General features: G+C 41.0%; 1 protein-coding gene across 7 annotated transcripts in view; it reads right to left on the reverse strand.

Moving 5' to 3' along the window:
* CUL1 (cullin 1) overlaps positions 1-25,624 on the reverse strand; it is a 106,124-nt gene that overhangs the window by 55,580 nt on the left and 24,920 nt on the right. For all 7 annotated transcript variants that reach the window (XR_013524174.1, XR_013524173.1, XR_013524175.1 and 4 more), the window contains exon 2: positions 18,019-18,318. Coding sequence is in view for 4 of the 7 variants with exons in the window: in XM_035254495.3 (XP_035110386.1) it covers positions 18,019-18,158 (140 nt within the window). In the remaining 3 variants the exon portion in view is untranslated. The remainder of the gene's footprint in view (positions 1-18,018; positions 18,319-25,624) is intronic.

Here is a 25,624-nt window from a genome sequence, read left to right on the forward strand (position 1 = left end):
TAGCTCTCTTCTCTTCTTCAGATGCCTGGGGATTCCCTCTCACTTTTGTGCAGAGCATTCCACACTTCACTGTATTTCCCACAGCACTCAATTTTACGTGCTTGGTTCCAGGATGTTTTAGGTTATTTAGTTCAACCTGACTGTTCCTTGGCAATCTACTGCTTCCCAGCTACTAAATTAATGAAGGTTTTTTTTAAAAACAAACCTGACGATAGCTAAAGTAAAGGAAAATGGGAGCTTCCACATGCTTGAGGTAAGAGTGTACACAATGACACTGTTTAAGGAGTAAAACCTGGAAACATTCAAAAGCCTTCAACAGTGCATTCCTTTTGATACAGCAATTATATCATAAGCATTTGTCACACGGAAATCATCATGGAAGTGTACAAATACTTAGCTAGCAAACTATCATAGCATTGCTCCTAACGGTAAAAAAAACTTGTAACAAGCTATTTGTCAAACAAAGGGAATTAGTTAAATCCACTGTCCGATCCATCTGAAGATAAGAGATGCAGCTTTTAACAATGTCACGGAATAGATGGTGGTTAAAAAGACTGCAATACATTTATGAAATTTCAGCAAGGACATCAATCGTAACATGTAACACTACTTTAGGTATCACTAAAACAAGACAATGCTGCCAATTAGAATGCATTTTATCAGATGGGATTTTTATTTTTACTTACTAAAGAATCATCTGTTTCAGACTTAACAAATTTATCCTAACATTCTTGTAAGTAGATACAGAAAAGCTACATAGATTGGCTAGGATATTGCCAAAATGTTTTCACATAGAGTCCATTCTGGATCATTATGATTCTTACTAAGGATGTCTGTGTTTTCCAGACAACGTTGTCTTCTGAGCCATTAAGTGTGTTAACACTTCTTAGTAGTCGTCCAAGACTAATTCCGGGATTTTCTCCTAATCTGCACCCATCCATTTTGTAAGTCTGATCCTGAGCTTTCTTGCTATCAAAAGGTTTGTTCTTTAGGACAGATTCTTGCAATGGTCCTTAAACGACTTGCTGACAGAAAGAACAAGGCTGCACGCAAGTGTGCACTGATGCAATGATGATGATGGGTCATCACGGGTACCTGGTCAGCTACTGTACTATGTGCACTGACTTTGGGATGCACTTGAATCAATGTAGCAGTTGCTTTTAGAGAGCACGTCTAGGGGTTTTAAACTTTTGGCCACAGAATCCTTTCTTCTTACCTAGTAGTATTCCTTTGGAGGAAAGCTCAGTGCCCAGAACACCGTCCCTCCCCACCATTACTTCCTCCTCCAAGCCCACGCCTCAGAGATGACTTCACTCACACACGGGCAAGGGGCCTCACAAAACAGATTGAAAGGCACAACTTACACAAAATGAACACCTCTTAAAAGCTGTTTTAAAGTTTCTATTGAGTTTATCACCACATTCATTCCCAAATTAGCACCACTTCTCACCGTTATCTAATCAGGAATGGAAAGCATTAGATGACAGCGGTTAGGAGATTTCCTGCTTATGACAATTTAGGTTCAACTTATATCAAAATCAAAGAGATGAAACAATGCGAAACAACTGAAGAACAAGCCAGAGTGTTATGATCCAACCTTCCCCACCCACAGTGAGAACCATCTTTAACTGTTTCTAGACTTAGTTCTTCATTTTTAGCTGGATATGTACGTCTTTAAATCATATGCTTGTTTTGTTCTTTGACCAATCAACTTTCGTGTAAATTGCTGCTTTCCTGTGAACAGAGAACACATCTCCTTTCTAACCCTACCTCCAGTCCATCTTCATCCTAATAGTCACTGTGGAGCCCTTGAAACTTTAAAAGTACTTAAACCACGAGTCCAATTTTAGTACCAAAGCATCTAACCACATTTCTGGCAAATAATGATAAACTCTGGAAAAAATCTTAAAACGACGATCTTGAAGGTATCAGAGAACAACCACAAGGAGGTGTATACTGAAAGGTGGCCTAGTGTTGGAAGAGGGGAATGGCACAATTCAACATTGCTGATTTAAAGAAACAGAAAAGTGACACCCACTCTCAAGACAAAAGACAATCTGTAACAGAGACCAGCTGGAGATGACCCAAATGTTGGAATTAGGAGACAAAGACTCTAAAGCAACTATTATAATCAAAGATATAGAAAAATATGTTCATAATCAATGAAAGTTGCAGCAATGCAGCACAAAAATAGAAACCATGAAAACAAGAACAAAATAAAAAAACTGGAACTGAAATACCAGGAAATCTAGAATGAATTACTTATTGGATGGTCTTGACAACAAAATAAAGACAAGAGTCATGGGTTTGAAGATAGACCAACAAAAATGATCACCTTTTGAGAGGGAAAAAAAGATAAAAACAGCTAGAAAACCACCAAAGCGGGGGAAATCCTGAAAGCAGACAGGGAAAAATAACGTAACAGAAAAAGAATTCGAATGACCAGTAACTTCTCATCAAAAGCTACAAAGGCCAAGCCGGGCGCGGTGGCTCACGCCTGTAATCCCAGCACTTTGGGAGGCCGAGGCGGGTGGATCACGAGGTCAAGAGATCGAGACCATCCTGGTCAATATGGTGAAACCCTGTCTCTACTAAAAAATACAAAAATTAGCTGGGCATGGTGGCGCGCACCTGTAGTCCCAGCGACTCGGGAGGCTGAGGCAGGAGAATTGCCTGAACCCAGGAGGCAGAGGTTGCGGTGAGCCGATATGGCACCATTGCACTCCAACCTGGGTAACAAGAGCAAAACTCCGTCTCAAAAAAAAAAAAAAAAAAGCTACAAAGGCCAGAATATAGTGCAATAACATGTTTAGTGGTGGGGGGAAAGAAAGTGGGTATGGGGGGCTGAAAGAGAAAACAGAAATCAATGTAATTCTATAGCCAGTAAAAATACCTTAAAAAATGAAGGCAAAATAATGCTATTTTCAGGCAAAATAAAACTAAGGGAATTCAAGAGTACAGACCTGCATTATGGGTGGAAACAAACTGACACTAAAATAGAATCTTGCATCTTTAGGAGGGCATGAAGAGCAGTATAAACAGTAAATATCTGGGTACATATACCTTTTTTTCCTTAATTCTTTAAAATACAAAGGATGGTTTAAAACAAAAATGTATAGAATCATCTTGTGGGTTTAAAAACGTGTGCAGAGGTAATAAAAGGAGAGGGATAGGGACAATAAATGGAAGAACAATTCCTCTACATTTTCTATGATGTCAAACAATCTTACCTCTAAGTAGAATGTTCAAGAAAAATGTGTATTATATCCCTAGAGCAATCTCTTTATTCCTCCTCCTCTCTCTTTCTCACACAAACACACATCCTCTCTGCAGAGGCATAAACAACCAACAGACATATTAAAAAGGAACTATAAAAAAATTTCAAATAATTCTAAAGAAGGGTGGAAAGCAGGAACAAAGAAAATTTTTAAGGGGAGAAAAAACCAAAATGGTAGGCCTAAAATTAATCTATAACAAATGTTAATAGGCTAACACTACAATTAAAAGACAGAGATGGTCAGAAGAGGCAGAGCAGTAAGACTGCTCTATATGTTGGCATGAGGGATACAATTTAAATATAAAAATACACATAGGTTGAAAGCAAATGGATGAAAAATGATAATCATACAAACACTAAACATAAGAAGAGGCTAAAGAAACTGTAACTATCAGACAACAAATTATCACCAGGGATAAAAAGGGACACGTTTCATAATAAATGTCAGTTTACTTAAAAGACAAAATTGCAAGTAATTCCCACGTGTCAAGAGCGTCAAAAAATATTTTAAAACATTTTTTTTTTTTGAGACAAGTCTTGCTCTGTCACCTAGGTTGGAGTTCAGTGGCGTGATCTCAGCTCACTGCAACCTCCACCTCCCGGGTGTGAGCGATTCTCCTGCCTCAGTCTCCAGAGTAGCTGGGACTACAGGCGTCTGCCACCACACCTGGCTAATTTTTGCATTTTTAGTAGAGATGGAGTTTCACCATGTTGGCCAGGCTGGTCTCAAACTCCTAGCCTCAGGTGATCTGCACGCCTCAGCCAAAAATATATGAAAATTTGACAGAATTAAAGGGTAAGGGAGGAAATTTCACAATCATAGGATGAGATTCAACATTCCTCTCAGCAACTAGACCAAAGGGAAAAATATCAATCATGACTTGGATGATCTGTTAAGACCATCAATCACCTTAGGTCACAACTTAATGGGCAGTAATAACATTCTACACCCAGTGGTAGACTGATAAACTGGCTTCTGTGGGAAAAAAAGAGAAAAGAAAAAAAACCCCTAATTTGTAGACTCTGTAGATGTCCGCTGTATAAGGCTCCCACCATGGCAGACGCAAGCTACCAACAGGACGTCATCACTCAAGGAGCTGGGGAGAGACGTGCACAATCACCTCCCGCAACCTGATCTGATGCAGCTCCAGCACGTCACTGCCAACAGCCAACAGCTGCAGAGCCACGTTCTTTGGTTCAAGAGTACTCGGTATGTTCACCAAGACAGGCTATTTTCTGGGCCATTAAACATGTTTCAATACATTTAAAAGGACTGAAATTATACAGCACGTTCTCTGATCAAAACAGAATTACAATTAGGAATTAGTAACAATAAACAATGTGAGAAAATCCAATATTTAAAAAAAAAATCTTTCCATATAATTCAAAGGTCAAAAAATGTTTTGAACTAAATGATAATGAAGATATGCAATATATCAAAATTTATAGAATGAGGCTAAAAATCCTTACAGGGAAATTTATACTTTTAAATACTTGTATCAGAAAAGGTAGGAAGGGTTGGGTGTAGTGGCTGATACCTGTAATCCCAGAACTTTGGGAGGCCGAGGCAGGCGGATCACTTGAGGTCAGGAGTTTGAGACCAGCCTGGCCAACATGGTGAAACACCCAGTCTCTACTAAAAATACAAAAATTAGCTGGCCATGGTGGCACATGCCCAGAGGCTAAGGCAGGAGAATCGCTTATATTTGGGAGGCAGAAACTACAGTGAGCCAACAACGTGCCACTGTACTCCAGCCTGAGCAACAGAGTGAGACTCCTTCTCAAAAAAAAAAAAAAAAAAAAAGGTAGAAAGATTTAACAATTATTTATTAAAATGGCAATACTCCCTGTCATGGTTTGGCTGTATCCCCACCCACATAGCACCTTAAATTCTAATAACCCTCACGTGTGAAGAGCAGGGCCAGGTGGAGATAACTGAATCACGGTGGCGGTTTCCCCCATATTGTTCTTGAGGTAGTGAATAAGTCTCACAGAATCGGATGTTTTAAATGAGAGTTTCCCTGCATATGCTCCCTGCCTACTGCCATGTAAGACTGTCTTTGCTTCTCCTTTGCCCTCTACCATGATTGTGAGGTCTCCCCAGCCATGTGGAACTGTGAGTCCATTAAGCCTCTTTCCTTTATAAATTGCCCAGTCTCAAGTTTATGTCTCTATTAGCCTTGTGAGAACAGTCAGATACACTCCCCAAGTTGATCCACAGACTCAATGTAATCCCTATCTGGCTTTTTTGTAGGAAGTAACAAGCTGATTCCAAAATTCATACGGAATTTCAAGAGACTCAAAACAGCCAAAATAATCTTCAGAAAGAACAATGTTGGAGGATTCAAACATCACAATTTCAAAACCTACTGCAAAATGATAGTAATAAACCCATGAGTCTATGGACACCTGATTGTCAACAAGGGTGCACATCAAAACCACAATGAGACAATACACTGCTGGTGGGAAAGTAAAATAATGCAGCCACTTTGGAAAATAATTTGGCAGTTCTGCAAATGGTTAAACAGAATTACCATCTTACCCAGAAAGTACACTTGTAGGCATCTAAGAGAAATGAAAGCATGTGTCTACATAGAGACCTGCAAACAAGTATTTACGGCAGCACTATTCATAACAGTCAAAGGTGGAAACAACCCAACTGTCCATCAGCTGATAAATGGATAAACAAAATGTGGTATAGCCACAGAATGGAATCTTATTTTACCCATAAAATACTGATACATGCTACAACATGGATGAAGTTTGAAAGCATTATGCTAAGCAGAAGAAAGCCAGTCACAAAAGACCACATGTACTAGTCTGCCATAACAAAATACCACAGACTAGACAGCTTAGACAACAGGACTTTATTTTCTCTTAGTTCTGGAGACTAGAGGTCCGAGCTCAAGCTGCTGTCAGGGTTGGTTTCTGGTGAGGGTTCTCTTCTGGGCTTGCAGGCGGCCACCTTTCCTCTGTGTGTATGTCGGGAGAGAGTTCTCTGGTATCTCTTCCTCTTCTTATAAGGACACCAATCTTATCAGGGTAAGGCCCCACCCTCATGTTCTCATTTAACCTTAATTATTTCCCCAAAGAGCCTCACCTCCAAATGCCATCCAAATACACAGGCATTAGAGTTTCAAGATATGAATGGAAGCAGGGCACAGTTAAATCCATAACACCACGTATTACATAGCTATATTTATACAAAATATTCAGAATAGGCGAATTTAGAGGGACAGAAAGAACACAGAAGGTGGGGGTAAGAAGAAAGCAACAACTAAAGGGGACACGGTTTCTTTTTGAGATGAAAATCTTCTAAAATTGGATGTGACAGTTGAACATTATCTGTAAATATACCAACAACTACTGAAATGTACACTTTAAATGAGTACACTGTATGCCATGCGAATTATATCTCAATAAAGCCATTAAGGCCGGGTGCAGTGGCTCATGTTTATATTCCCAGAACTTTGGGATGCCAAGCTTGATGGATTAGTGGAGGTCAGAAGTTTAAGACCAGCCTGGTTAACATGGTGAAACCCTATCTTTATTAAAAATACAAAAATGTTAGCTGGGCACAGTGGCGGGCACCGTAATCTCAGCTACTTGGGTGGCTGAGGCAGAAGAATCACTTGAACCTGGGAGGTAGAGGTTGCAGTGAGCCGAGATTGCACCACTGCACTCCGGCCTGGGCAAAAAGAGTGAAACTGTATCTCAAAAAAAAAAAAAAAAACAAAAAAAAAAACCGCCTTTAAAAAAATTCAGTATCATTCCAATCAATCAACTTTTAGGGTAGAAATTGATAAGAAGTTGATAGTCCATTGAGGAAAAGGTTTTTCAACAAATGACACTGGAATAACTGGACACAGGAAATTTAACCTCAAGCCCTACTGCACACCATATACAGAGGTTAACTCCAGGTGGATCATAGGTCTAAGAGTAACTACCCAATCCATAAAGTCTTAAGAGGGAAACAAAAATATCTTTGAGATCTAGGCAAAGGTTTCTTCTATCACAGAGGCAATAACTTCAAAAAAAATAACTAAAACCAATTAAAGTAGGTTTCCTCAAAATAAACATTTGCTCACCCGAAGACACCATTAAGAAAAATGATTAGGAAGCCTCAGACTTGGAGAAAATATCAGCAAAATATATTAGACAAAACACTGGTATCCTTGACATATAAAGAACTAAAACTAAATAACAAAAAGTAAAATATCCCAAAAATGGAAAAAAAAAGCAGGTGAAAGACTCGGACATTTTACAATGGATGACATACGAATGGTTAATGGACATGTAAAAAGGTGCTCAATGGACACGAAGTTGACATGGAGCCCGAGAGGTGTTCCTGGTTTAGGGCACCTTTGCCTAAAGAACAGGATCAACTGTGCTTCAAATCCAGGCTGAGTCATCGAAGGCAGGAGTGAAAGCAGATCTTATATAGCTCTGATGACACACAGTCTTAGCTTCATAGTATTTTTATCTCAGCTTTAAATCAACTGAACTATATGGAGAAACGTTATCAGAAACAGAACGAGCAGACTCTTCATGTGATCAGAAGCTGCGTGAGGGAGCTCTGTCCAGGGCACCAGCCCCCCTCCTCATACCTCACTGGTATGAGACAGGAGGAAAGAGCGCTATTGGGATAATTCCAGTGTATTATCTGGAAGGGGAGAATTCCCCATATTCAAGGAACGACTGTAAAGTGGATGTATTCCTGAATTATGAGGCGTGACACTTTCCTAAAGAATGAGCCCTGAATGGCTCCTGTGTGAAGGACAGGGCTGGAGTCTCCGGGCTGCTCTCTATGGCCTGGGTTCCTGCTGCTCCCCACTCCCCTCACCCCCACCAATGCCACACTCACCACCTGTTCCCCCAACATGCACACAAATTTAGTGTTCATAAATCATTTACTTTAGAAGAGTAAGTAGAAAAACGAACTTTGACTAATCTTTAGAAGAAAAATGGTCACATCTAAAGTTATTCTCAAAGAAAAAAACAGCACAAGGAAAAGTTAAACATAGGAATTAAGTGAAATAAGAACAAGCAAAAACATGAGATAAAAAATTAAAAATCCACAATTCAACAGACAATAGGTTATTTTATACTAAGGCAGCTATAGACTCTAACAAACCCATACACTTGACTTTTAAAACTCTGGGGTTCTTTTCTGAAGGTTCTCTGAGAGTTTCCTTGGCCAGAAAGCAGGTGAAAAGGTAAGCAGGTATCTGGGGCCTCCTCCACAGACAGGTGAGGAAAGGGTGTAAGGTGGTACAGGAGTTTATGTTCAAGAGCCAAGCCTGGTTCAGCCTCCAAAATAGGTCCTACAACTCTTCTGTTATCCTAGAAATGCTGTCTGCCAAGGCATGCTTTCCTACTGATGCGCAGGGGCAAGCCGCCGTGAAAGGGTCCTAGTAGATGCAAAGCTTCGCACCTCACCTTTCAGCAGGCAGACGCTCTCTGGGCACCTGTCCGGTGCCAGTCATCGTGTGTGCCACTTAGGCCTCACTGACAGACTGCCTTCCCGGAGTTCATCATCTACCACTAATGTGATATCAAAAGTGAGCAGCGGGGTGACAGAGCCCGTATTCTCAAATGTCTCTGTTACTCACAGCACCATGCCTTATTTCTGAAGCAAACACATCTGGGGAATCAATCCTTGACTTTCAGTTATTGCCAAACTCCAACACTGTCATTACCTAAAAGAAAAGCCAATTCAATCAAAGCAGCAAAACTAAACAGAATTATCTCTTACTACCATTTGCTTCCCAAATATGACTTAAAATGTGGAAATTTAAACAAGTAACTTCTATAAAAAATCACATGGAAAGACTGCACTAAAAGTGGTATTAAAAATACAGTACTTCCTAGGCCGGGTGTAGTGGCTCAACCCTATAATCCCAATACTTTGGGAAGCTGAGGTGGGCAGATTGCTTGAGGTCAGGAGCTCAAGACCAGCCTGGCTAACATGGTGAAACCCTGTGTCTACTAAAAATACAAAAATTAGCTGGGCATGGTGGTATGCGCCGGTAATCCCAGCCACTCAGGAAGCTGAGGTATGAGAATCCCTTGAACCCAGGAGGCGGAGGTTGCAGTGAGCCAAGATTGCACCACTGCACTCCAGCTGGGGCAACAGAGCAAGGTGCCCTCTCAACAAACAAATAAAATTAATTAACTAAAAAAATATATAGGCCAGGCGCAGTGGCTCATGAGGTCAAGAGATCGAGACCATCCTGGTCAACATGGTGAAACCCTATCTCTACTTAAAATACAGAAAATTAGCTGGGCATGGTGGCATGTGCCTGTAATCCCAGCTACTCGGGAGGCTGAGGCAGGAGAATTGCCTGAACCCAGGAGGCGGAGGTTGCGGTGAGCCGAAATTGCGCCATTGCACTCCAGCCTGGTTAACAATAGCAAAACTCCGTCTCAAAAAAAAAAATCTCTATCTATCTATATCTATATCTAGATAGCTAGATAGTACTTCCTATCTTCACATGCTAACAAGTTTATCTGTACCAAACGGCAAAGTTATACTATGCTGCATAATCCATGTGCAGTCATAAAAGAATAAAGTCCTGTCCAGTCTGTGGGTAGATGCATTTCTGAAAAAAAAATCCCATATGAAGCAAATAAATTTCAAATAAATTTATATCTAATAGCATACTTCAAAAGCAAAACTACTTGCAATTGATCATGATGAACTAAAGAATGTGTCATATAATGTTCAAAGTACTCAGAGTATGTATACCATGAATACCTAACTTCAAAAAATAGCCGAAGAGTGTGCCATAGTCATACTAACCAAAAAAAGGAAAAAATCACTTGTGACAAAGTATGCTATCTGGTAATTTCTATAGGGTCTTACTTTAAGACAGATAAACAATTTCTCAATCCTAAAAATGATTTTAATAGTACCAGGTCAGTAATAAAAGGTAAAGAGAATTTTGCAAACAATGACTTAGCATCTGCAAAAGGCAAACTAATAAACTGTACTTTTAAATGCATGCTCTCTACTGAAAATCTAGAAGGCAAAGTAGAGCAATTTAAAAAAAATCACCTATAAACCCACCACCTTATAAGGGACAGTTCCTTTCAATATGGTGTACATAAACTTTTTCAGAAGCAGGAGCATGTGCTGGCGGTTCACAATTCACACAGCAATATGTCATGAACATGATTCCATGTCAATAGTCTTCATTGCATTTTTAATGTTTAATGGCCGTTTACAGTTATACCAAATCCTTAATATTGAAGACTGAGGTTGTTTCCTATTATCAAAATATGCAGAAGAGCCTTGCGCACACAATTGTGAATACAACTGTTTCCTTAGGATATATCAGAATTATCTCGTACTACCATTTGTTTCCCAAATGTGACTTACAAAATGGAAATTTAAACAAGTAACTTGTATAAAAATCACGTGGAAAGACTGCACTAAAAGTGGTATTAAAAATACAGTACTTCCTAGGCCGGGTGCAGTGGCTCAACTGGTTTAAAAATAAACAAACTGCTGAACCAAAGTACATTTTTATGTCTCTAGAAATATATAGGCCAGGGTTGTGTGGTTCATGCCTATAACCCCACAACTTTGGGAGGCCAAGATGGGAGGACTGCTTGAGGCCCCAGGAGCTCAAGACCAGCCTGGGCATCCTAGCAAGACCCACGTTTGCAAAAAATAAAATGTTAGGTATGGTGGTGTGCGCCTGCAGTCCCAGCTACTTAGGAGGTTGAGGTGGGGTGGGGGGCCGGGGTGGAATCAGTTGAGTCCAGGAGTTGAAGGTTGCACTGAGCTACGATCATGCCATTGCGCTCCAGCCTAGTGAAAGAGCAAGACCCAATCTCAAAACAAAAGAATACATTTCTAAATTTCCCTCCAGAAAGATCATAGCAAACTAATATTTCTGCCTGCACTGCAGAGCTTGGTCTCCTTGCTAACACTGGCTGTAGTAGTCATTTCTTTACAAGGTTTTGCAATCTGACAGGTAAAAACAGATCCACTGTTGCCCAGGCTGGAGTGCAGCAGTGCAATCACAACTCACTGCAGCCTTGACCTCCCACGTGCAAGTGATTCTCCTGCCTCAGCCTCCTGAGTAGTTCGGACTACAGGCACGCACCACCACCCTTGGCTAATTTTTTTTTTTTTAATTACAGATAAGGTTTTGCTATGTTGCCCAGACTGGTTTCAAACTCCTGAGATCAAGTGATCCAAGGTGGGTAGATTACTTGATCTCAGGAGTTTGAAAACTCCCAAATTCTGGGAATTAAAGGCGTGGCCTAATTCTTCATTTCTTTGACAGTTACAAGATTGAACATTTCCCCATATGCTTACTATTTGCATTTCTTCTTTTTTGTGAACCAGTCTGTCCTTTTACAGACTTAAGCTAAAAGTATGGATAAACATATATATACGTAAGAGAAGGAAGGATTACATCCGAAAAATATGAAAAACTTTCTGTATTTAGGTTCATTTGCTGTAAGCCATGCTCACTAGGTGAGCAGAATCAGATTAATGTAAGACTCCTAAATGAAGAGTGCAAGATGAAAAGTGTCTAAACACATTTGTTGGGCTGGCTGGTTATTCTAAAACAGACATGGATCATCATTAATCTACTTAGAAGACGATTTGTTATTTCTTCTGTTTGATCTGCTGTTCTTTGAAATTTTGGTTGATAAAGGAGAGAATTTTGCAGTAAGCCGGCGAAGTAGGAAGGCTGCCACCTGAGCACTCTCCTGCTGCTGCAGCTCCTACGGAACGGAAGGCGACGGTCAGTGTGGACCTGAAAAGGGCACTGCTCAATGGGCAGGTGCTGAGCTGCAGCAGGGACCAGCATGTCCTGGCACAGTGTTCCTGCAAAGCACAGCCGCAGGCTCCAAGGGCTCAGCAGATTGACTCGGGTGAAAAAGTGCCCTGACCCCCAACAATCACGAATCTTATCGTAAAACATCAAAACAGAAAATTAAATGTGAATTCTGAATGTGCTTATGTTATGACTTACTGAGAGCAACCAAGGCCATGAAATATGAATGAGATCCTTACGGTACTAGTGAGGGGAAAGAAGATGGGGAAAAAACGGTTAAAGAACAAAACTAATTCAGGCCACAGCACTGTACAGGACAACAAATAGAAACTTCAAAGTTTATGAGAATTTATTCAGGTAGGGAGAAAAAGAGAGAAAGACATCAACATGAAAGTGTACACTGAAATTATGAATCTGAGATTCCCGACCTGGAAACAAGACACAGGAAGGTCTAGGGCCCAGAAAAATGAACAGAAACCTCCCACAAGTGACCTGACACCTGCACTAGCTGGACCAGACCCTCGTACTTCACTGCATCCCCTTAAATGCCTCTCCTGTAGCCAGGACTCATGTTTGTGTTCTAAGCTAAGCACAAGCAAAATATAGTGGTGTCGATAAATTGATTAAGGAATGTCAATATCTACTTCAAATTCAAAAGGAAGAAAACCCTAGTATTATTTACCCACCTGCATAGAACTTTATTCTATGTATTTTATTGCAAAAGAAAATGAGGCCAGGTATGGTGGCTTCATGCCTGTAATCCCAGCATTTTGGGAAGCCCAGGCAGGTGGAGAACTTGAGTCCAGAAGTTCGACACCAGCCTGGGCAACATGGTGAAACCCTGTCTCTATAAAAATTAAGACAGATGTAGTGTTGTGTGCCTATGATCCCAGCTACTTGGAGACTGAGGCAAGATGATCACTTGACCCCAGCTGAAGGCTGTAGTGAACCAAAAAAACACCACTGCAATCCAACCTTGGTGATAGAGAGTATTTCTGGCGCGCGCGCGCACACACACACACACACACACACACACTGCTGCATTGTAACTATACACATGTAAGACACCATAGAGAACTAGAAGTGAATATTTGGAAGTGCTTAACAGTCAGACTTACTGGGCGTGGTGGTGCAAGCCTGTAGTGTCAGCTACTTGGGAGGCTGAGGCTGGAGGATCTCTTGATTCCAGGAGTTCTGGGCTGTATTGCACTATGCCGATCAGGTGTCCACACTAAGTTTGGCATCAATATGGTGACCTCCCGGGAGCAGGAGTGGGGGACCACCAGGTTGCCTAAGGAGGGGTGAACCAGCCCAGGTCTGAAATGGAGCAGGTCAAAACTCCCATGCTGATCAGTAGTGGGACTGTGCCTGTGAATAGCCACTACACTCAAGCCTGGGCAACATAGCAAGACCCCGTCTCTTAAAAAAAAAAAAAAAAACAAAAAACCACCACCACAAAACCCAGACAGACACACAGTAAAGGGTGATGGCTCAAGGCTGAAGGTTTAGGAAAAAAATGAAATCTTTGTGAAACGGCTGAAAACCAAGTTAACTAAAGTGGCTCTTTCTTTCTGGTCATTTTCTTTTCTTTTTTTTTTTTGGCTTTTCCAAAATTCCCTTCTCTCTTTCACGACTTTGAGTTGAAAGTCGAGATAAATATTTATGCTATATGATGACCCACCTCCCTGCTACTGCAACCACAAATGTCACAGGTTCCTAAAGGCTCCGAGTATTTGTTTTAGACCAAGAAGGTTATTTTTCTAAAACAAGTCCATTTGCTCCACCAGGATACACAATGGGTAAAAATCTAGCTGTTAGGTACTAGCCAGAGTTATGCGAAGGAAAAGAATCCCTTTTTTTCTCTCAACAAGTTTTCCTTTCTAACCCACTTCCTTTGCCAACTGCTGATGAGGCATGTCTAATTTTGCAAAGTGATACTGTGATACTAGAACAGTGAGATGCACTGCCAGCTCCTTCTTTCCCGATCCAAAGGACCTCCTACCCTGAAACGTAACCTTACAACTGCAAGTGTTATATGTCACGGTGAACAGGCCTTTAGGAGATTATTTTTAAATGACCAAATATATACTAGTAAGAGAAACCTTCTTGAAAAACTGCTGTTATACAACCTGGGGCTGGAATAAAACAGCAGTAATGGCAATATATATGCAATTCCAAAAAGTACCATGCGTAAATGGCTTACAGTGAAGATGGCGCTACAAAAATGTTAACAGACGACTCAGAATTCTTCCAGTTCTCACAAAGATACTGAAAATATATGTGAAGAGTTGGGGGGTAACATCATATTTTATGATTTTCAATAATTAATAAATGTAAGTATACACTCTACTGCTTTCACTTCAATTCTAATATATGGAAGAGTTAATCAAAATACATCTCCACAACTTCTCAAAGAAAATACAGAAATTTAATACTCTGAGAAATATGATTCATTCAAATACAGTAGCTGAATGCTATAGAGTGGCTAAAGGCGATTCCAGATTCAGACCGCTGAGAACCTTAGTACCCGCCTCACCAACACCACTGGCTGCTATACAACCGGATTCCTGAAGCTTATCCACAGAGGAAGGTAACTGCCAAGATGAGGCTTAATGAAGCGTGGACAGTTCCACGCACAACGCCTGACACAGAGAACTCAAACTGTAGCTGTTGTTTCATAAATAATGTCTAAAGAATTCGAATAAGCTATTTTAGACTCAGTTTAGGTTCTCCAATTTTTAGAAATCTATTCTCAGACAAAACTGGGGGAAAAAAATACCGAATTTGAGTGGTAGTCCTGAAAAAAAAAAGTTGCAGGTATTAGAACAACTACAAATTATATGAATTTAATTATTTGTATAAACAAGATTTCGAAAATTTCTGCTAGCATACAAAGTCTCATTGTGTTATGAGCAAAAATAATCCATCAGAAAAAGGACCAACTGGATTTAGTTAGAAAGAACACATTGGCCGGGCTTGGACTCATGCCTATAATCCCAGCAATTTGGGAGGCCGAGGCGGGTGGGTCACGAGGTCAAGAGATCGAGATTATCCTGGTCAATGAGGTGAAACCCCGTCTCTACTAAAAATACAAAAATTAGCTGGGCATGGTGGTGCGTGCCTGTAGTCCCAGCTACTTGGGAGGCCGAGCCAGGAGAATTGCTTGAACCCAGGAGGCAGAGGTTGCGGTGAGCCGAGATCGTGCCATTGCACTCCAGTCTGGGTAACAACAGCAAAACTCCGTCTCAAAAGAAAAAAAAAAAAAAAGGGGGCTGGGCGTGGTGGCTCACGCCTGTAATCCCAGCACTTTGGGAGGCCAAGGCGGGTGGATCACGAGGTCAAGAGATCGAGACCACCCTGGTCAACATGGTGAAACCCCGCCTCTATTAAAAATACAAAAAATTAGCTGGGCATGGTGGCGCGTGCCTGTAATCCCAGCTACTCAGGAGGCTGAGGCAGGAGAATTGCCTGAACCCAGGAGGCGGAAGTTGCAGTGAGCGGAGATCGCGCCATTGCACTCCAGCCTGGGTAACAAGAGAGAAACTCTGTCTCAAAAAAAAAAAAAAAGAAAGAACACATTAAGAAATTCCCAAGGCTGGACATGGTGGCTCATGCCTACAATCCCAGCACTTTGGGAGGCCAAAGAGGGTGGATTACGAGGTGAAACCCTTTCTCTACTAAAACACAAAAAAATTAGCACGTGCCTATAGTCCCAGCTACTCAGGAGGCGGAAGCAGGGAATGAATCGCTTGAACCCTGGAGGTGGAGATTGCAGTGAGCTGACATTGTGCCACTGCATTCCAGTCTGGGCAACAGAGCAAGACACCATCTCAAAAAGAAAAAAAAGCATGACTTACAAGGCATATTAATTCTAACTCAGTAATGTGGATTTTAAAAAGAAATTCTCCAGAGATAGATCAGCAATGATACCTCCCTGGGCTCTGGAGCAGTGTCTCCTGCTTTCTGTTTATCAGAAATCCAACCAATGTCTTGTCTTGCCTCACCAGTGGAACCACCATCTTCAGCTTTCTTACATGAATTAAGAAATTGTCATACCTAAGCAGCCAGGACCCTGTTGGGTGACATAATATCCTCTCAGTTGGCAAAGACGCTATTTTTTCAAGAACATCCTACCTGTCACAGGACCCTGCAATCCCACTCCAGGTACACACCCTAGAGAACAGAAGTCATAGAGCCACTCAAAAACTCGCACACAATGTGTACAATGGTATTAATAACAGGTAAAAGGTAGAAGTAACCCAAATACCCATCACTAATCAATGGGTAAACAAAATGTAGACTAGACATACAACTGAGTCATAAAAATGAATGATGTACAGTGATGCGTGCTATGGGGATGAAGCCTGTGAGCATGCTAAGTCAAAGAGCCACACATGCAGCCCACACATCATATGATTCTATTTATGTAAAGTGTACAAATGAGCAAATTCAGAAAGACCAAGTAAATGAGTGGTTGCCAGGGCTTGGGGGAAAGAGGGCATGAGGAGTGACTGCTAATGGGTACAAGGTGTCGTTCTGGGGTGATTAAAATGTTCGAAAATTAGACAGTGGTGACAGTTGTAAACCTGTAAATCTACTAAAAACCACTGCATTGTATACTTTTTAAAAGGGTGAATTTTATGGTATGTAATTATATCTCAATAAAGCTATTATTTTAAAAGAGTATCCTATATGTAAGTGCATATACATATGTAAAAATGCAAACACACACAATACATTTTAAGTGAATTCAGAGATGGACACAGTTTTATATCTACTTAATTTTTTTTTAGGATTCTAAAATATTAACCTATGTAAGAATATACTAGAATATGACAAAACCTAGTTTGATCATAACTGATATATTCTAAAAATTTAAACCTGAAGCTCTGTTGAATCAGCAGCTTTAAAGTCCTAGAATCAGTAGCAATCTCCTCTCTCCTGAGTGAGCTTAACTCTAATTTCAACGTTGTATGTGTACGGAATCAAGAAACCCTCCAAATTAGGCAGCGTGTCTACAACCACATGAATAGCAGCAGCCGCCTCTTTTCCACCCTCATTGCCTTTGCAGCACACGGCACAGTCCCCCATGCACATCACAGACCAAATACTAAAGGAATAAAATACCTTTTAAATACTGTTATTTAAAAAAATAGGGCCATAGCCTGGGTAACATAGCAAGACTCTGTCTCTACAAACAAAAAAAAATGGCCAGGTGTGGCGGCACGTGTCTGCGGTCCCAGCTACTTGGGAGGCTGAGATGGGAGGGTTGCTTGAGCCCAGGCAGTTGAGGCTGCAGTGAGCTGTGACCACGCCACTGCACTCCAGCCTGGGTGACAGAGCAGGACCTTGTCTTGAACACACAAAAAAATAGGGCCATAACAGGAAAACCTTCGCTCAATGTTCTGTCCCTTTAGATCAGGTCAAAGAACTTTTCCTGTGAAAGGGCAGGCAGTAAATATTTCAGGCTTCATACACCAAACTGTTTCTAACACAACTACTCAGCTGTTTCCATAACACAAGGCAGTCATAGACAATATGTAAACAAATGGACAGTAAAACAAATGATCTACTGAGAACTTCAGGACCTTGCTTTAGACCAGTGCTGCCCAATGGAACCTTCTACAATGACAGAAATATTTTATTATCTGACTCCTGAGCACTGGAAACACAGCTAGTGCGCCTAAGGAACGGAACCTTCAAAATATTTCAAATGTAAATAGTTACATGGGTCTAGTGGTGACTGTACTGACCAGCACTGCATTTGACTACTAATGAACCAGTTCTACTCTGTTCAAAAACTTAAGGCTAAAAATGAACTGCAATTATTTTACATGATGAATTGGGAGGAGAAAAATGACATAAAATCACACTAATTCATAGGTCATACTAGTAAATAAACAAAACTCTAATCAAATCAACCTGCGCTAGGCAGGAGGATACGTGTAGAGCTCCATGTATCTGGACTTGGCCATGCTCTGCCGTGTGTACACCTGCTGGATGCCGGCTCTGAGGTCGTCCCAGATCTGGTCCAGGCCAATCTGCTTCAGGCCATGGGGGTTCTGGCTCCGGGTTGATGACATTGTGAGGGATGTTCTCAAGTCGTCCAGTGCAGCAATCCTTATTCAAAGTACAGCTAGTTCTCCATTAGATGAAAATATACAGTACCATTCCGAATTTATTCACAGCGGCTCAGAAAGGATGTCCTTTAAATGTAGAGAATGCAATCTCATTGCAGGCAACCTGAGGAAGAAATAAGGAGAATTAGTGAATTCTCTCTGGGGTGCTATAATAGGGTGACACACACTCATAGAAACACTGAGTCTCCAGGCATCAGCAGGGCCCACTGTAGTCCAGAGACCATTTCTCTATGTAAAAACACTCTCATTAATCATATGGTCTGTGTACAAAAAAAAATGCTTAGTTAGACATTTAGTTCAAAATCATGATAGTATTAGCACTCAAGAGAAAGGCTGGGTAAAAGTTCACACAAGCACAACTAACTCTATGGCCTTTGCCTTTTAAAGTTATCAAAAATATGTATCACTTGACTTAGGTGACAATTAGAAAGACAAGTGCAAAGAAAAAAGGGCAAAGGATATGCTCAGGAATATCCCAGAAACACAAACAGCTAATAAATAGGAAAAATCATTTCACTCTCACAAGTTACCTATGACTTTTAAGCTCAGCAAGAATGCAAATGTTGGTGAGGCTGAAAATGAAAGGAAATAGGCACTCTTTTTAAGAAAGGATTCTGGCAAGAATTATCAAGATTTGAAACGTACTCTGAATTTAGAGATACCTGAGTTTGAAGCTCAATGCCACACCTACTAGGCAGGTACATTCGGTACTGGGTGAGTTTCTGAACCTCGTGAAGCTTTAATTTCCTAGTCTTAAAAATGGAGGCCAATCACTGTCCTTCAATGGTGGTTGTAGAGTTTAAATAAGATAATGTATAAGAAAATACTTAACATACAGCAAATGCTTAATACATGGTAGTGGCTATTATTTCTAAGAATATAAAACTAGTGCCAAATACAATTCATAATGCTTCAGCATCTTGACCCATAAAGTAACTCAGGTATTCAATATTGTATCAAATCAGTACTTCTCAATGTATAGTATCACAGACATAATTTAAGGACTACCTATGTATATCACATCAAAACGTAAAGGTTTTAAATAGGTATTTCTAGTGCAAATCAAGAAACATTGAGTAATTTTAATGGCTTCGTAAAATGTTGTTGGGAAGTAAACGAGACCTGGAACAAGGAGGCTAGGTTATCAAGGTCTGCAAACCCACGTCCAAGCTACCCTGTCATGTAAGTCAGCTCATCCTTTATCCTCAATGGCATTACAGAGTTCTGTGTAATCTAAGGCAAACTTTTTTTTTTTTAGACAGAGTCTTGCTCTGTCGCCAGATTGGAGTGCAGTGATGCAATCTCAGCTCACTGCAATCCCGGGTTCAAGCAGTTCTTCTGTCTCAGCCTCCCAAGTAGCTGGGACTACAGGCGTGTGCTACCACGCCCAGCTAATTTTTTGTATTTTTTAGTAGAGATGGGATTTCACCATGTTGGCCATGATGGTTTCGATCTCTTGACCTCGTGATCTGCCTGCCTCGGCCTTCCAAAGTGCTGGGATTACAGGTGTGAGTCACTGCGCCCGGCCATCTAAGGCACATTTAGGGACCCTGTGAGGCCACGCCTATGGAGTAAATCAGAGCCACTGAAACCTATTCTCCAATATGTATTTATATTCCGGGCTACGGAACTTAGTATTTTATGGATCCACATCATTCCGGAACCTAAAATATTTTATGTCTTACATTCAAATAGGTACGTTCAAATGTGGAATATATAAATATTTAAAACAAGGACTTACTCAAGTTTTAAGAAACTAACAACTCAGCAACCACTCTGCAAACGTTTCCTGTGTGTAGTGTCCATGTGCTTTCCTTTCATCATCTACTTTGGGAAGGTCAACAGCACACTTAATATTAATAAGTGTGTTTGGATTGGTGGTGCCATCTGATAGGATCGACTGTTTGGACCCACCCTACTTTCCGTCACTTACTCAACTTTTCCCTAGGGAGAAATTATCACTTAAATTCCCTAAACTTGCAGTTCAGTTAATTCTATCTTGGATGAGCTTTCTCATATCCCTCTAGATGCTCTTTTACTACTTTTCCTTCTCTTCTAATTTCTATCAGCAACTGAAAAAATGTTCTACTCTGCCCCTCAAATGCCTTTCCCCATCAGTGTTGTCCATGTCAGTGAGTGGCACCACCCCATGTATCCACAAGTCAGAAACCTGGGAACGAGCCTGATGCCACAGCCCTCATCTTTCATATTCAAGGGCTACGGACTTTCACTTTTTTTTTTTTTGAGACGGAGTTTCGCTCTTGTTACCCAGGCTGGAGTGCAATGGCGCGATCTCGGCTCACCGCAACCTCCGCCTCCTGGGATCAGGCAATTCTCCTGCCTCAGCCTCCCAAGTACCTGGGATTACAGGCATGCGCCACCATGCCCAGCTAATTTTTTTGTATCTTTAGTAGAGATGGGGTTTCACCATGTTGACCAGGATGGTCTCGATATCTTGACCTCGTGATCCACCCGCCTCGGCCTCCCAAAGTGCTGGGATTACAGGCTTGAGCCACCACGCCCGGCCCGGACTTTCACTTTTAAAGTGACTTCAAATTCATTCACTCACCTCCATTTCCTCCTCTAGTAAACATCATCGTCATCATCTCTTACCTGGGCCACTATTTTAGTTGTTTAAACTAGATTCCAGTACCTTGCATCTGCTTGTGTCAGTCTTGACATAGCAATTTGCTGCATAAAATTGCTGTCATCTTAAAATGGTGTCATCGTGATTCTGAATAGGCTGTCACCCCAAGAGCCAAGGCAGTGTTTGTAGAAGGGAAATCCTGAATAGGGCACTATCGGATCCTTTTCTCTCTCTTCATTGGCCTCTTAACAAAACCTCAACTCTCCCTCTTCCTCCTCTCGGGTTCAGCCGCATGGATGTCCCCTTCCCTGGCCATGCCAGTCTCCTTTCCCAGCCAGAGGATCTCTGCATCTGCTGCTGCTTCTGCCTGCAGAGTACCCCCACTTCAAGTTGCCTTCCAGTCATACTTTCAAAGGAAACTTACTAGGAAGTCCCAGAAGCTGTTCAGGTTTGCCTTTAAGTGGGATTTTCCCTTCTTAACACTTACTCTAGGCTGTAATCCCGCACTTGTTTCTGTATTGTAACTCCCTCACTTCACTGGAATGCAAGCACCACTGGCTCGTAACAATCTCATACAGAGCCTGGCATGCAGGTCAACAAATATGTCACACAAATAATTGAGGGAATAAATTAAGAAACTGAAAAGCTGTACGTTTTTCAAAGATTTAGAAATAAAATACCAGTATCATCAAGCATCTGAACTTGCTCAAAATCCCTCTTGAGAATCTCTACAAAATGATAACTTCTGTTGTCTAAACTTTTTCCTTCAAATATTGGATTTTAGGCTAAACTTTATGTCTTCCTGTTTCATTTAGTCATGTTTTATATTATTTTGGTCACTGCAAATGTATACATACCCCAAAACAGTGTTTAAACAGGTTTCTGAAAATTACAGAATTTTAGTGACTACTTAGTTTTAACAAATATTTAGTAGGAAACTACCATATGCCAGGCACCATCTTAGGTATTATTGACTGTTAATAGTAAACCAAAACAGACATGGTCTACTTTCATAATGCTACAGCTATAGAATAAAGTGTGCTTATTTATTTTTAAATATGGCAACACTCTGTCACCCAGGCTGGAGTGCAGTGGCAGGATCACAGCTCTCTGCAGCCTCGACCCCTGGGCTCAGGTGATCCTCCCACCTCAGCCTCCCAAGTAAGTGGAACTACACGTTGGCACAACCACGCCTGGCTAATTTTAATTTTTGTGTGTGTGTGTGTGTGTAGAGATGGGGTTTTACCATGTTGCCCAGGCTGGTCTTGAACTCGTGAGCTCAAGCAATCGTCTAGCCTCAGCCTCCCAAAGTGTTGGCATTATAGGCGTGAGCCACAGGGCACCCGGCCAAGTGTGCATCTAAGACACTGACACATAACTTTTGGTATGTAACCTACTTGTAAAATCAGAAACTTTACGTGCTGTGCATTTGTGTACCAAAAGCATTTGTTCTTAAGAGCCAAATATAGTCCCTTTAAGGTTAACCTTAAAGATAGTTCTGACCCTTCCTTTTCAGACGAAGAAACTAATTCAAAGAAGCAATCAAACTTGGCAAGATTCTAATGCTACAAAGTAGCAGGACCACAAACTAGTACACTCCAGTCTAGGTTCTTCCATTTTCAAGGTGTCAAAACAGTGAAACCACTGAAAGAGTCAAAGGAAAAAACAACCATCAATTGCCTATTTGTTAAATGAGGAAACCTCAACATCTCCAATTAAAAGAGCCCATAGTTTTAAAGAGTTAACAAGTCAGTCCTAATGGTAGCAGTATTAAATCTATTCAAATATTTTGAAATTTAAGAAACTCCGATTTTTTTCCTAAAGTTTGACTTTTGAAAAACTAAGATAAACACTGCAACTCTGAGGACAATATAAAAGATAAAGTCGAGACACCAGTTATCCTCCAGCAAAGTTAAAATATAGCAAATAAAGTGTCAGTGTGAATTTTTCTCCCTAATACCTCCATTCTCCTGTCTCAGCGTAAGCACATCAAATATGTTTGTTTCATATTCCCTATTCTTTGTATCACATTTGATTCCAATTACGGATCTTACTCTATTAAAACTCACTGATGGCCAGGCATGGTGGCTCACGTCTGTAATCCCAGCACTTTGCGAGGCCCAGATGGGTGGATCATGAGGTCCAGAGACTGAGACCATCCTAGCCAAAATGGTGAAACCCTGTCTCTACTAATAATACAAAAATTAGCTGGGTGTGGTAGCATGCACCTGTAATCCCAGCTACTTGGAAGGCTGAGGCAGGAGAATCACTTGAACCTGGGAGATATTGGGCCACTGAACTCTAGACTGGCAACAAAGTGAGACTCTGTCTAAAACGAAAACAAACAAAAAACCACTCACTGATAAATGTATGAGATCATATACAACTTTTCCTGTCACACTGTCAAGTTTACTTGCTGTACACTTTCTGTGTCCAGGTCTACACATGGTAACTTTATGCCACATCACACCTGTTTATATTCCAAATATGCTGAAAAACTAGCAAAATCTTCTATTCCTGCTGTTATGTGATTTATTCTTCTCTATCCATTCCCCTCTTCTAGTTGTTCCCTCTGAGTATCTAAAATTCATGCAGAGTTGATCTGAGGTTTTCAAAAATTCATACTTAAGTGGGCAGGTTTAAAGACGATGACCTAATCTTACATTTTCAATATCCCCTACAGAGCCTCACCTATGTACTTAAAACATTAATAACTAATACGGCAAAGAAACCTAAAACAAAGTCTAAAGGGAAATGTTAGAAGTAAGCACATCATGTAACTGTCTTAAAGGACAGATAGGTTAAACACATGCTGGGCAGTAACAGAGACTGTGAGCAGGTCCCAGGTGGGGCTCTCTGGAGCAGATGCTGAGACCCAGCTTGGTTGGAAGGTGCTTCTTAGAGATGGGCACCCACGAGATGACAGAGGAAGCAGACAGGGCACTGAAAAGATGAACTGTGATGTAGGCCCTATAGAGCCAGCACCAACCTGGCAGGGAACTTTTTAACAAGTATTGCCAGTGGGTCTCACATGGGCTGCAGGCCAAGCCTTTAACTCCCACTGGGCTGAGAAGGGCACAGCCCGGACCAGGCAGCTCTGCAGCTGAGGCTCAATGGCACTAATGCTGGGAGTCAAGTCTTTCCTTGAAGGGGCATCTGGGTGGGCCACCTCTGTATCTACCAGCCTGCTCCAATGGATACAAGAGGCTCAGGTAGTGGTTTTCCAGTTTAGAGGGTGTGTGTGCGTGTGTATGTGAGTGTGAATGCCCATACTTAATCTGCTGAAGCATCACTTAAGTGTCTGGTGAATGAAACTGACTGTAAAACTGCCTGGAACAATAACATAGAATATAGGTGCCTACAAAACACTTGCTTCTCTGTTAATGTTGAATTTTAATTTACAAACTAAATTAAAATGGTGGTGAGGATATATCCACCATCTCATAATCAGGCCATCAAAAACTGTCAATCTTAATCAGATTTTATAAAAGTCTGAGAGGTTCCAATGGTTTTTAGGTAAGGGGTAAAAGTATTTCCTCATAAATCACATCTCATAGCTAGAAAACTTAGGAGGTCCCCAAACCTAAAGACATTAGAAACAAACAAAAAATATACATATACTTAGGAAATCAGGTAGTTTTCAAAAGTACTCTGGGATAGGAGATCATCGGGGTTATGAATATCCAGGAGTTTCAGGCGTGTAACCTGCTGATGTGCCACCTCCTGGCTTGGACACACAGCTGGCTGGTGAGTGAAGCAGGCCAACAGCAGGGGCAGCCACAGGGCCCCTCACAACTTCAGTGTTCTCTAGGTGGCCAGCCCAAACCATGCTCACAAACTCTTGCTAATCCCCAGAGAGGGATTATCATTTTCTTGACAGGAAAACAAGGCACAAAATGCAATTAGTCAAGGACAAGAAGCAACGGCAGAGCCAGCTGTGCCTCCACTCACTTAGCTGCTGGCTCACAGAGCCCACATGAGTTTTTACCGCAGACACACACGTGCCACAGTTTTACTTTACTTTCATCTAACCCTTAGAAGATAATGGAACACAACAGTCAAAATAAACAGGTCTAACAGAAGAAGGGCAGTCATATATTTAAGCACTTGTCTCACAGAAAAGACTGTGATTCCAAAGGAAGATGAAAGCCAACAGAATCAATATTAAACAAGCTCCCTAACAATCCCAACTGTGAACTAATCAGACAGCCTGTTTCTCAAGATTAATGGTGCATATGATTCCTTCATTGAGTAGAAGTGTGAACTAACTAAACGACCTGCAAAAATCCTGAAAAATATGTCTTCTTTGATATTAGTAATTCAGTTTCATCCATGCATACTGAAAGAGCTTCTGAAAAAGAGCACGTACAAGTCTTCCACTAAACACTAATTGGAACATCAACTGAACTGAACATCAAGGGAATTCGGGAAGTACTAGCTTTAGTGAAGTTAAATACTTTGCCACAAGACTTCAGAGGTCTTGATAAGTGAACATCTTATACATTTCCATCAGAAAAGCAGTATAAAGCATCTTCTCTCAAACTTACTTGGCCACGAAATATTTTTTCGTGAATACATCTCGAGACCAGTAGTGTTTCAAGAAAATCCCAGTATTTCAAGGAACATGACTTTAAAATGAAAAAAAAAAAAAAAGAATCTGTGCTGACCCCTACTGACTTCCAGCTCTTTGGGGATCAATCATACATTGGTTTGACAACTTTTTTCACTTAAGAATGATATTACCTCACTTCACTAATGAAATATACCTCATTTTCTTTTGTGAGTCATATAATATTCCATTATTCATCAATAATAGTACCTT

The sequence above is a fragment of the Callithrix jacchus genome, chromosome 11, assembly GCF_049354715.1.
Source record: "Callithrix jacchus isolate 240 chromosome 11, calJac240_pri, whole genome shotgun sequence".
NCBI lineage: Eukaryota > Metazoa > Chordata > Mammalia > Primates > Cebidae > Callithrix > Callithrix jacchus.